The sequence below is a fragment of the Ascidia mentula genome, chromosome 1 (assembly GCF_947561715.1).
Source record: "Ascidia mentula chromosome 1, kaAscMent1.1, whole genome shotgun sequence".
NCBI lineage: Eukaryota > Metazoa > Chordata > Ascidiacea > Phlebobranchia > Ascidiidae > Ascidia > Ascidia mentula.
In genome coordinates this window covers 2,364,566-2,377,520 of record NC_138566.1, presented here as the reverse complement: position 1 = coordinate 2,377,520, position 12,955 = coordinate 2,364,566, and the positions used below count along the sequence as shown (strand labels likewise).

The window sequence follows — 12,955 nt, the reverse complement described above, 5'->3', positions numbered from 1 at the left end:
CACATCACACCCTAATTACTCTTCTAACAGTTACGACCATCAACAATTCTCTGAACCGACTTGCATCATAACCCATTAAAACTTTGGTCTTTTCGCAATACACGGAAAAACAATAACAGACCGTTTTTAACACTTTGGTACAACACAATCACTTTTATAAAGATTTTTCTTTGTTTTTGTACGTTTTATTTTTGTAATCACGACCACTTAAAAGATGTAACACAAAGGCAACTCTTAACATGGGTACCACAAGAGGTTATTTCTTGACTATTTTCACAAATCTTGGTTTATCAAAAAAATCATTGCGAGTTTCAACAAAAGCAAAAGGTTCAGTGATGATTGATGAAATTTTACCAGGATGAGAATCATCAACTTCCATCCAGATCCACCTGTTTAACATACAAAATATAAATATATGCATACTGTGGCAACACGCATGTTTTCCCTGGCCTAGTTCTGACCACGCCGCATGTTTCCTGAAATTCAATACTGGAACACTAGACGGAAAGGATGCAGGCGGAGCTAAGCCTTCCTGCAGAGTTCAAACCAAGCTGCTGATACCCTGCTGGACAACCACGTTTTTCCTGAATGTTTGTTATAAAACGCCCTCGTAGTAATTGTTCGATCGCTCAGTCGCTCGTATTCTCTCGGCCCTGTCGTTATTCTTGCCATCCCGCTGTAAACGTTCGCATGTTCTTTTAATAATTAAATTCGCTGCAATTCAGTCACGTGTTAAACGCGCTTGAAACAAGTTAAACTTAAGCCACCTGGTAATTGCAATCGTGTGTTTCCATTAATAAAGAAGTCTGTTCACGGAGCTTTTGATTCAGTAGTCTATATCAGCAAGAACACGCAAACAGACTTTAGCTTCAGCAAAGCAGCGACTGGGAATCCTACTTGTACGCTGCAATACCAACAATCATGTAGGCAGTTTACACAAGAATTTTGCAATCGAGGTAATGAAGTTCTACACTGGAATAAAGTTATTTATTAATCTGGGTTGAAATATTAGTTTTCTAACAACAGCCTTTTTTTTATATGGTCAGATTTAATTAAAAGGATTTCAGCATCAAGAAAAGGAAGTATGTTGTTTTTTACCCTCCAGGTTTCAGAAGGTTGATGGCAGCGTCTAAAATTGAACGAACAACAGCCAAACCATCACCACCACCATGCAAGGCTAATTCACTCTCATACCTGTAAAAACAATTTCTAACACCTTTACATATGCTTATGGTTTGGCAACTTTAAGGTGAAATGTTATTCAATTACTATAAGGCATCTTTAAATATAACAAAATTATCAAACCTTTACATAGGTCACCTATGATAGGTGTATGTGGAAAAAACGTACTCTAAAATTTCAGGTTGTAATTCAGTCATTTCTTGTGTTGGAATATATGGGGGATTGGTCACGATTCCATCAAATAAAACATCAGAAGCAAATGATAAAATGTCAGAGTGTACAACTTTCATCTAAAAAAATAAAAATATGTGTCCATTTATAGTTGAAACAGTAGCACAGATATCCACTCATTTATCAGCCCTCTATTTGCACTAGCACTACCACAGGATCTGCTTGTTTTTGACAACAAATGTTTCAGCCAGTCAATCAAAAGCACATAACAGGTGCAATGGAAACCAGACTTTTTTTGTGACACTTCAAATGAAGCAGGCTCCAAACCTTACCTTTGAACCTTGAACACCCAGAAGCTCCATATTTTCCTGGGTGAGGTTTACAGCATCAATATTTTTGTCAATGGCAGTGAAATTTACAAGTTGCAAATTTAATTTGTCACTTTGCGTCAGTGCAAGTGTGATTGCGCCGGAACCACAACCAACTTCAAGAATGTTTTGTTGTTTACTTTTACACATTAGAATTTCCTCTCTGGCGAAGCTGACCAGATCCTAAAAAAGAACATGTCAACAAACTTCACTATTTTATATACATATAAAAAACAATACTCTCACTTTCATGAGAGTGCAGTAATCACATAATTATAATAAGTATTTGCAAAGGTTACTAATATTGTTAGTTTTGTTAAATAACATTTGATGCAAAATCTGTACGTTTTCAAAGTAATAAAAACATTATCAGAAATAAATTACTTCAGTTTCTGGGCGTGGAATAAACACAGGGGGTTTCATTTTCAAGGTCATTCCACAGAAATCCCACTCCTCAATGACGTACTGAATCGGAATGTTCTTCAGCCTCTTCCTTCCCAATTCATCGATTAACTGAGTCTGTTTGGACGTGAGAGGTTGCACTTTTTCCAAATGTGTCAGGTCGTTAAACTAAAAAAATATTGTGATGGTTTTGTTTATTCAAATTCAAGCTTTGATTTTATTGTTATCTTTTAGTGTGGTATTTAGTAAATTATCACTTGCAACAACAGACTTGAAATAAAGCGTTAGAAACAAAAGACGTTAAGGACATTAAAAAACTAATAGGTAAAAAAACTAAAATTACGAAGCATGCATCAAAACTAATGTATATTTAAAAAAGTTCAGCATTTAAAAATCAGCAAATATTATTAAGTTTACCATTTTTCTGTTTAAGGCGAATGCAACAATAAGTCCAGCAGATGATTTGGGTTCAGAGACATTGCTTTTAGCAAACTTTTCAACCCAGAGTCTGTACTTAGAAGAAGCTGTGGACGTGTTTGGCGCAACCCGGCTTAAATGTCGACATGACCGGGACAAAAACATTTAATAAAAAAAATCTACACTAGAATGCTGGAATGACAAAAATATTTAGGGAATAATTCCTCGTTCCAATACAATTTCTTCGGGAGAAACAAGTTTAACTTGGTCAGAGGAGTAATCCACTAACTCCCCTGAAATATCTAAAAAATAAAAAGGAATTTCTGCAGAAAACCGTGTTATAGGGTTGATTTGCTTTAAAGTATATATTGTATCTTTTAACTCAAAAGTGTTGACGAATATGTGTTCAAGCATTAGCAGGTACAAAGTTTTCCACACAACTGGATAGCCTACAGGTCATTTATATCTCATTGCAAAATTGTTGTTGACCCAAAGTTACATTTGGTGACCGCCAAATGTGGCTCACAAGCCATAGTTCGAGAAGCCCTTATTTAAACATCAAACAAGAAAGAGAAAATATTAGAACAAATATAAAAGTAAATAATACTTACCATCGTCAGATAAGAAAATGTCATTGTCATTTACTTTGTTTTCTTTTGTCATCAGTAACGATACTGGAGTATCCATAACTTTGGGTCTTGGACCGTAAAAGTTTACCCTAAAAATTAAATAACACAAAAAACAACATGGAAACAGATGGATAATAAAAAACTTTAAATATAGAAAAATAATGTAAACTTAAACTTTGTCTGTTAAAACTTTTACCCCGAAACAAAAGAATCCAAATAGAAATATTAACACTAAATTTCATGATTATTTTTGTACCTTTTGTCATGGTGAGGTTGGCAGTCAATGTTGTACGATGCCATGTTGTAAGCTATGGCATGTCTTGTGTGGAGTTTTGTCCAATACGACGGTTTTAACTTAATCAATTCCTGCAAGAATCATTTTTGAGAAAATTACTTTTTACTAGAAGTTCTACCTTAAAGTTATTTTTCGACAAAAATTACCATTTCAGAAACAGTTGGGTGAGGGTCGGAACAATCCAAAACCTCATCAATCGGTGCTTCATTCTGCATCAAACACATAAAAACAATATGAAACATACATATATACAAGAATCATTTAAATATATAGTATATACAGTAAACAAGATATAATTACCTCCAGCGATTTTGAAGTGGTTCTGGGAGTCTCACAACTTTCTTCCAAATCAAAAGATATTTCTGAAGCCTAATAAAAAAAAAAAGCAGAAAAATTAATTGTTGTAAACTTGAGTACAAAGAAAACTTTTGGCCTAAAGATATATCTAAGAATATCAATAGATTATGGATTGTATTGCCCACACAATGAATGAACAGTACTTTTTCAAGCACTGACAAGTAAGGACAGATCTACCAGTTGCCACCAAGTGGCAGACTGATATCAATAATTTTTATCTCATTTCCTCGGAACAGATAAATTACTTTTGTACGACACATTGATGTTATGAAAAGGTTTGTTCACCCGTGAAGCTTGTCGGTTTAACTCCGTGTTTCTTTGGGTAAGGGTCAAGTTATCGTCATCACTTGTTTCATCAGAATTGTTCTGTGGAAATTCCTGACAAAAGTATAATTTACAACCTTTAAAAATAATAGTAATGTAGAAACTTCACTGTTGCAATAATGTGCTGTTTTGTTGATGCTAAAATTGTATAAAATCAAAAGTAACATATACTAGTCTTGTGTATAAGCTGCAGACAGATGGCCACTGTTTCGACCTAAAAGGTCTCATCAGTGCAGCTGGTGTGACTATAAGACGACTTTGCTGACCAAACGGCCAAGCAAAGACTTCCACTTTGTGGTGACTATACAATCACCGTCATCTGTTGGGCACCAAACTAGGTGCAACCAAAACGGAGAAAACAAGGTGGAAACACTACGGCCAAGCAAGCTCAACCAATAGTGCCGTCAGGCCCCGTGTCACAATAATCATATGATAAGCAATGTGGAGCCAATAATTCATATTATTGGCTCCACATTGCTTATATACTAGTCTTTTTACCAAAAAATATGTTACAGTTACTAATGCCTAAAAGTAAATGTGTGCCACTCAATATTTCATAAAATGCTTCTTTAGCTAAAAACCCACCGATTGCCAAGCATCAATACTGTGCACGTCTTCACTTGGTCTGGATCTTTTTGGCTGAAAAAGTTTGTCATCATCAGAGTCCTGCAAAAATATAATCTCATATTAAAGTTTGAAAGAAAGCCATTGTTTTTTTTCAGTCAACCATGTTTAACAAAAACATTCTTTGTATAACCAAAGTTACATCCAAACTGTCAAATACTTGCATTATTGTGCAACAAAATTGGTAAAAAGAACCACATGCAATCAACAGGGATATAAAAAAGTCTATGAAACCCAACAAACTATAAAAATACCTCAGCTTTTCTTCTTTTCTTCTGATTATTGTCATGCTGTTTCATCAGATTTGATCGTGCTTTTTTATTCTAAAGGTAAAGATAAAAACATGCCAGGTTGCAAAAACCAGATCGCAAAACCAAAAACTTTATGTTCTACCAATCCACCTGTTTCTGTTTTAACTTTCTAAGCTCGGGAAAGTCATCATTAGTTTCTGAATCAGAATTCTGTAAAAGTAACAAATACATTCACATCACAGATTTTTCTGCATTTCACATTGAGAATGATTGTATTTACAATCGAATTGTCTGAAAAATGAATTTCTTAGCAGTTACATGGGCTTACTGTTTGTTTTGCACATTTTTCTGGCTGTGAATTCTACTCAAAAACTACATATGTTTGAAAAACATATGTATGTATTTTCCCAAGATCAAACAAAATATGCTTTTTGTGGCTGTGGGGAAAGAATGGGGATTCCCAAAATTATTCATTTAAATGTTTCCGAATTTCCAAAAACATTTTTCGACAATACCTGCAATATTAGGTTTGAAGCCCAGCCATTACTACAATACCTGCAATATATTATCTTTTGTTGGTGTCGTTTTGGTGCTGTTTTGTAAGTCCTCAAACCAGTCAGATCCACTTTCAATGATACTTTCACCGACCTTCAATTTTGGAAAAAAGCACAGTATGATCATGCCAGAAACAATTAGGCATAAGCATTTTCTTGCACAGTAAGATATATTACATATGTAAAATCAATGATATTTGCAACACCTACGTCCCTTTCTTCGACCAAAGATGACTGCTTATATGTTGCCTTGTTTGTCAGTAAAGATTCCTTATCTTTGCGAAGAGATTTTTTTGCTTTCTTTCTTTTTGAAGGCATATTACCTATTTAACAGCTAAACCTGGTGAAGAAATTATACAAAAATCTGTTTGTGCAAAAATAAATCGTAGTTTCACACTGGATTAAATTCCCTGTTCAATTAAGTTAGGCACAAAATAAAGAGACAAAACAGCACAAAGCGGCAGTTCATTTGACAAAACTTCAGGCATTTATAGAAAAAAGTCAAACTCCGAAGCATACACATATACAGCTTTATTGAAATTGCACAAAGTTATTAGGGGTATAATCATGTAAAATTATGAATGATTTTCATTGCTCAATTATGAGAAAGCATTTCTTTGCTTTGTACTGAGAGATGTCCAACCTCAGAAACAACTTCGTTACATTTGGGACATTTAAAGTTCCCCTCGCTGAGCAGTTTAACTTGCACACAATAATAACAATAAACTAAACATTTGCAATATGAACAAGATGGATAAATGGGCAGTTTTTTACATATGAAACATTCCTTTAAATTCTTGCAAACGTCATCTTCCGATTGTGGAAAGAATTTGTTCTTAAAAAATGTTGCAACTTTTCTGATGTTCAGATAGGAAACAAAATGTACAAGTGAATTGGCTGAGGCGAAAAGCAAAATTTCACGACCAAGGGTTTGAAATGTTATTTCTCTCTGGTAGTTTTTCTCAGCATACACACTTTTTAACCCAAGCACCCTCAATGCCATAGTGGGAAAAACTCCACGGTAAATAAAAAGAAGCCAGTTGCATAGAAACATAAACTGTGATAATTTTTCAAGCTTTCTCAGACTGGAATGTTGCAATTTGCTTGAATATTTGTTCAAAATATACTGCAAAAAACGTAAAGCACTTAATATTCTTATTTTTCTCACTGAAACTTGCAAACTAGTTGCATCCACATATTTTACTCCAAGTAGAGCTTGTCCAACTGATTCTTTCGCCGTCCACAATGTGTAGTATAAAGTTATGCCGCGGATAAGTGGATCTAGGAAAGTTTCAAGAAAACCTTTGCCGGGAAAAGAATACTTCAGACATTTTGCAAGTTGTGTAGCAAGAATTTCATCAAAATTTTCATCCAGTTCTTCAGCATCCAGTTGCACGACACGAAGCGCGATGTCCTTCTCCGAACTCATCTTTAAATTTAAACGTCATTACAATGAAAACCCAACAAAAAATAGATTGTTTTGCAAAAACAAAACTGGGCCATTTGCAAAACCACGTGAAAATCAGTCATGCATAACAACTTACTAATTTAAAGTGACGTCATATCTCTGTATTCTATGTCTTTCAACAAACAAGGAAGGTGACGCTTTTAATTGTTGACAAGCGTAAAGCGGGTGATCCAAATAACAATTCTACTGAAATTGCACCTCGTGTGACTTGTGCAGTGCATGAAAATGGCTCGTCTTAGTGTCGAGACAAATGTGTTTGTTGTGTTTTTAGAGTTTTGCGGAATTGGTTGGTATAATTTTGTGATGGCTCAAATTTTTCTTAAACCTTCTGGAACTTGTGTGAGGTACTTTGCTGCTGCAAATCGCCTGGTTAACGTAAGTGTTCTCATTCATGTGTAAGGCTAAATTCAACCAAAAGTGGATTAAACCATTTTCATGTTTAAGATGCCAAAATTTCAGAAGGTGCTAAAAATTCTCTGTGTTGGTTTATAAGTTTTAAAGTCATTAATTGAACACCATGTTGCCATGTCTTGAAATGTGTTTAACTCAAATGGCTGTTTTCCTAATTTGTTTTCAGTCATATAATGATGATACTTCTCCGCTACTCGATAGCCGTTTTTGGTTCTTAGCTGGAACTTTTTCTTCGCATATAGGCCTATGTTCCAGTTAAAGAGTGTGTAACATATGATGAAGAAAAAAATATAAGAATCTTGAATCTCTGTACCTAAGGTGTCAACAAGGACCACCTCCTCCTTAACAAACAACAATGAAGCAAAAAACACCACTCCGGCAAGAAATTTTGCTTTGTATGGAGGTCGGCAAACTGTAACGATGATCCCTGGAGATGGGATTGGGCCTGAAGTGATGCGTGGAGTAAAGGAAATATTTCTTTGTGCAGGTTTGTTTTTTTACTCGATTTGCGGTAATTGGCAAATGTGATAATGTCTACGCAGAAAATTCCCAATAGTTTTTGTCCTATTATGCAAAAACCAAGTAGAGAATAAAACTGTTACGTCTGTGTTGCAAACCTTTTTATCAATGTTAATGTCAGTAGCAATGCATCTCTACATTGGTCACAAACCTTTTATGTATAATTATTTATGATATATTTAAACTCAAGGTGTTCCGGTTGATTTTGAAGAAGTTTGTGTGACATCGGACAACCTCACATCAGGGTCATGTGACGATGCGATCACTTCAATCATGAGAAATGAGGTTGCAATCAAAGGTTGGTTCACAGATATTTGGTACATGCACTGTTGTGTGCATATGTACTGCACATGCTAATTTGATATTAATGCTTTAGGTAATGTGGAAACCAATGTGGACAAGTTGGACTTTGACCAAAAATCTGCAAATGTAGCTCTGAGGTAATTTATATCTGCCATTCTGTCACTTTTTTTGAGCACTTTAGAAAAGCTATTATATTGCCTTTAACTATGTAATGTCTAGGAAAAACAGCGGCAAAATGTATGTTGTGATTTTTGTGGTTACTTTTTGGACTAAATAGCAATCATACTTAATGTGAAATATGGAGTTGTCTTGTTATGCCTGAAACCATTACATCTTTAGGACTTGTCTGGGTCTGTTCGCAAATGTTATCAAGGTCAAAAGTGTGCCAGGAGTAAAGACGAGACACGATAATGTAGACATTCGAATTATCAGAGAAAATACTGAAGGGGAATATTCTAACCTTGAATATGAGGTACTATTAATTTTTTCATTGTAAAAAATAGTGCTCATGATGTAACAATAATTCACATACTTTAGCTTAGAGTTTTCGTATCATTTTAATTCCAACATTGCATAGCAGAATTGCATATAAATGTGCTTTTAATTTCATTTTGAGTTAAAAACCATCCAACAGTCATTAACACCATTTCTCCATTGGCCACTTGTAATATTGTCCCAGAGGAATACTTGGTCAGGATGGAGTAACACTTGTTTTTTTCATTGATTTCATTGGTCATTGATTATTTCTATTGATTTGCCTTGATATTGTTGGATAAGAATTTAATTTCTTGAACTCCATAGAAAAACAATGAGTTCAAGAAACATAACAACATTAACAAAAATTTTCTCGCTTTTGCGCTCTTCTAGATTTGGAAGTAATGTTAGAAGTTTCTCACATAAACAATTCTGGTTCGAGAAGTTATCTTGTTGTGAGAATTTATCTCGTTATTCTATCAATTAATTTTTAAGATTATTTTTTTCCAGAGTATCCCTGGTGTTGTTGAAAGTTTAAAGATAATCACAGCTGAGAATTCCTTGAGAATTGCAAGATTCGCATTCAATTATGCAGAAAGAAATGGAAGAAAAAAAGTTACTGCTGTGCATAAAGCTAATATCATGTAAGTTTTGTGTATTTAACCTTCAATCTGGAACATACACATGTTTGGTTTGTATTTTTTATTCGCATATACTTCGTTCTTTCTGTCAGGAAAATGGGTGATGGCTTGTTTCTGGAGTGTTGCCGCGAAACAGCGAAGGATTTTCCTAATATTGAATTTAATGATGTTATCATCGACAACGCTACAATGCAAATGGTTTCGAACCCATGGCAATTTGATGTGATGGTGATGCCAAACTTGTATGGAAATATTATCGGTTAGTTTAAGTAAATATAAATGTATAATATAAAACTTTTTTTCTATGACGATTGTTAATTTTTTTCTGTGATAATTTTGTGTTAGTTAACAAATACTGATATTAATGGTATTAAAAGTTAGATCAATGTAAGAAACTTATATTTTTATAAAAGCAAATGTTATTTACAACAGTGAGAACCATTTACCAAAACTCTATTAAGTAATACAATCTAAAATGAATTTTGTACTTATTTTACCTTACGTTTTTGTTGTGCTTTGTGATTTTTTTTAATTAAAAAAATTATGTATGTTTGTTTGTTGTTTGATTCAGATCTAAATGTCGTTATTGATTTAAATAGGACTCTTACTTTATTTAAAAAAAAAATTAACTTACTTTATTTTTCCTATGTTGAGTTTGCCATGCAGAAAAACAAAATGTTTAAAGTAGTATGCCTAGCAGCAAAAGTAGCACAATATTTGTCATTGTTGAAATACATAGTTGTGGCATTTTTTGCATGTTTGACATATTTTACCTTTTTTTGTTCAGGGAATATCTGTTGTGGGCTCGTAGGGGGGCCTGGTATTGTTGCTGGAGCCAATATTGGATCCAAATACAGAGTGTTTGAAACAGTAAGTATTTATATCTCTAATGTGCTATCATGCACTCTAAGGACTTTTTTGATTATTGTGCAATTTTCACCAATTCAAAGTGACAGTTTTCACCATAACCACAGGACATATAATTAATATATAAAATTATGTGTTCATAGAAAATAAATTAAAAAAAAATTTTGTGTGACTCCCTCAAATTATTTTGTGATTTAATTCCAATCTGGTTACATCTTGATTTTTTATTAGGCAACAAGAAACACAGGCAAAAGTATTGCTGGACTTAACATTGCAAACCCAACGGCGATGATTTTTTCAAGTGCCCTCATGCTCAAGTATATCGGGTGGGTCACAGAACAAATATTGTGATAGTTAATATTATTTTTTGAAAAGGATTTTATGGTAAAGTTTACTTGAAATTTAATCCGACAATACTTTACAGATTGCACAAATATGCTTCCCTGATCAACCAGGCACTGGTCAGCACCCTTGAAACAGACAAGGTAAATTTAAACTTGCATCATCCAAAAAAATAAAACTATATTCCCTGTGAATGCATTGGGTATCTCTCTTGTCAGTGTTGCAGCCAGCCCAATACTTATGGGTATTATTTTATAGGTTGATTAAACATTTTTCAATTTTTACCAACAAAACTAAAGCATAAGAAATCACTCGGACACAGACATGCTATATTAAAATTTGTTTGAGTAAAAATTAGGTGAAAAAGTGGAAACTTCACAAAAATAAACTTTTCAATCTTCAAATTCAACTATAGATTTTTAGGGAGGTACATTCCTTTGGCTCCTCTGGCTTTCCGTTTTCCTTCTTGCTACCAAACCAAGCATTTCTATTGTGTAACAAACGATATATTGACGCTTACAGATTCACACGCCTGATTTGGGGGGCGACTACCAAACCAGTGACGTCATAGACGCTGTTTGTCGTCGCGTCGAAACACAAGCTATGAAGGTCCGCTATGACCAAACCCCCCACAAGCAACCAGGGTGGTGACGTCACAGTTCGTTGTCGGGGTTTTTGACAATTATATTTATCCTGTGTTCTGTTTTAAGTTCATCATAAGGCTGCTTGATAATATGAGTGAAAGTTCCAACATTTCTACTGCGTTCATTATGATCATATTTATCACAACATTTATAAAGTCACTTATTAATATCATTTTTTGGTTTATTCCTTTGTGTTTATTGCGTCACAATCATGATGCCATCCCAACGACAAAGCATTTTTTGTAGTTTGTTCTTTTCTTGTTTTGTTTCAGTTTTTTTCTTGTGTTGTTTTCTGCTAGCTAGCGATGCAGCTGTTTCTTTAGTGCAGTACGTTTGGTAAAAACATTAAACTATTGTTTGCACAATTTGTTGGTTATTTATTCGGCGCGTTTCAGTAACATTCTATGACCGTCACTGTTTCAAGGTTGTGGTGTCGAAGTCGTTAAAATACCACAACTGTTGAAATTACGGCCACGACTTAGGTATCACATTGGAAGGAATGTTGCTACAAAACTACTCGCATTCGAATACTGGCGACGTTATAACAACCACCGTACTTTTCACCATTGCAGGCAAAAAAAGTGGTAGTCCGATAAAAATATTTTAGTAAAAAAGTCAAAATGGCCAAATGTTTTTGCCACCGCAAATGCAGCACCGAAAAAATGAAAAAAAAAGATTTTAAATATCAAAGAGGAATTTTTGTCCTCTTCTGGGTTCCAATAAAAATCTTACTGCATTGCTGATCGGTAACAAATTTACGGGTCCGGTAGAATTTTGGCGGGAATAATGTTTTCTGTTGTTTTGCTGCTACGCAAGCCTTTGGAAAAGTTTTAAAATTTGAAAACATTTTTTAGTTTAAAACAATGCAGGACGCTAGGTGTAAATTGAGCTTTAAACTCAGTTTTATGAAATTCAAGCCTGCAGATTGGTGGTGGCTCCCTAATCTTGCAACAGCAAAGACTCGGTATGAAATTTTTAGTTGCTAATTTTTTACATCTGAAAATATATAGAGAAACTATTAGACTAATATTAAAAGGAAACTAAAACAAAATCACCAATATTTTTAAATATTGTACCAATATTTTTAAATATTGTAAGACATTGCACATTAGCACCATATAGTTAAATTTATTCATATGCTTATTGCGGCAATGCTGTTTAAAACATTCCTGAAATCAGTCGCATTTGATGTGTCAAGAATCTGCAGCAACTCTGTACTAGTGGCAGCTCATAGAGACTTACAATATATGAATATACATTATTTTAATACCGCCAATTACTGCTTTCCTTGTGGCTGTGCAAAACATACAAGTACAATAGATGCCTCCTCAACCGCCTTCTCCATTACTTTCATTATGCTGCCATTCATTTTTTCGAAGTCTATTCATACCTTGTGACCATGATTTACTAACTTGTCTTTTATCTTAAATATGAATTGTGGTATTTATGTATATAATGTTTAGCTATAGAGTCAATACTAGTCAGGACATTTGTCTAACTACAGTATAGGGTGAATGTAATCCAAGGCAATTTGATCCCAAAATATGCACTCTTAGTTTTTACCAATTTGACTTTGTCTTGACAGGTCCATGGATAGCTAAACAAATGTGTTTTTTGTGCAATAACAATAAGTATTTTTAAAGCATGCCACATATTTTCAGGTTCTGTAAAAGATATCAGTTGCTTGATTTCTTCTGTGATGGTGTACAGAG

At 34.2% G+C, this 12,955-nt stretch overlaps 4 protein-coding genes across 9 annotated transcripts; 1 reads left to right on the top strand and 3 right to left on the bottom strand.

Annotated features, from left to right (window-relative positions):
* Positions 1-193: 193 nt before the first annotated feature.
* LOC145894061 (MTRF1L release factor glutamine methyltransferase-like) lies at positions 194-2,705 on the bottom strand. Of its 6 annotated transcripts, none has more exons than XR_014401536.1 (7): positions 2,541-2,705; positions 2,106-2,291; positions 1,686-1,904; positions 1,351-1,472; positions 1,099-1,194; positions 768-967; positions 248-676 (listed from the first exon to the last, which is right to left on the bottom strand). XR_014401536.1 is itself a non-coding variant. In XM_082982515.1 (6 exons), the coding sequence occupies exons 1-6, from the start codon at positions 2,703-2,705 to the stop codon at positions 257-259; spliced, it is 921 nt and encodes a 306-aa protein (XP_082838641.1). In that variant the 3' UTR covers positions 194-256. The 6 variants fall into 6 exon arrangements, 4 of the variants coding, with proteins under 4 accessions (XP_082838641.1, XP_082838664.1, XP_082838630.1 ...); XR_014401537.1 differs by having other exon boundaries at positions 327-389; XM_082982515.1 differs by lacking the exon at positions 768-967 and having other exon boundaries at positions 194-389.
* On the bottom strand, positions 2,701-5,933 carry LOC145894049 (uncharacterized). The gene is made up of 11 exons (XM_082982492.1): positions 5,785-5,933; positions 5,576-5,668; positions 5,171-5,230; positions 5,024-5,092; positions 4,731-4,811; positions 4,107-4,199; positions 3,765-3,833; positions 3,611-3,673; positions 3,426-3,535; positions 3,152-3,258; positions 2,701-2,842 (listed from the first exon to the last, which is right to left on the bottom strand). Exons 1-11 carry the CDS (start codon positions 5,890-5,892, stop codon positions 2,751-2,753), a joined length of 945 nt encoding a protein of 314 aa, XP_082838618.1. The 5' UTR covers positions 5,893-5,933; the 3' UTR covers positions 2,701-2,750.
* Positions 5,915-7,094, bottom strand: LOC145894092 (peroxisome biogenesis factor 2-like). Its single transcript, XM_082982549.1, has one exon. It carries the CDS (start codon positions 7,001-7,003, stop codon positions 6,170-6,172), a length of 834 nt encoding a protein of 277 aa, XP_082838675.1. The 5' UTR covers positions 7,004-7,094; the 3' UTR covers positions 5,915-6,169.
* Positions 7,095-7,164: 70 nt separating this feature from the next.
* Positions 7,165-11,602, top strand: LOC145894040 (isocitrate dehydrogenase [NAD] subunit gamma, mitochondrial-like). Its single transcript, XM_082982482.1, has 11 exons — positions 7,165-7,417; positions 7,772-7,940; positions 8,163-8,270; positions 8,349-8,412; positions 8,615-8,747; positions 9,260-9,393; positions 9,483-9,649; positions 10,178-10,260; positions 10,489-10,583; positions 10,682-10,742; positions 11,122-11,602. Exons 1-11 carry the CDS (start codon positions 7,262-7,264, stop codon positions 11,248-11,250), a joined length of 1,299 nt encoding a protein of 432 aa, XP_082838608.1. The 5' UTR covers positions 7,165-7,261; the 3' UTR covers positions 11,251-11,602.
* Positions 11,603-12,955: the final 1,353 nt, after the last annotated feature.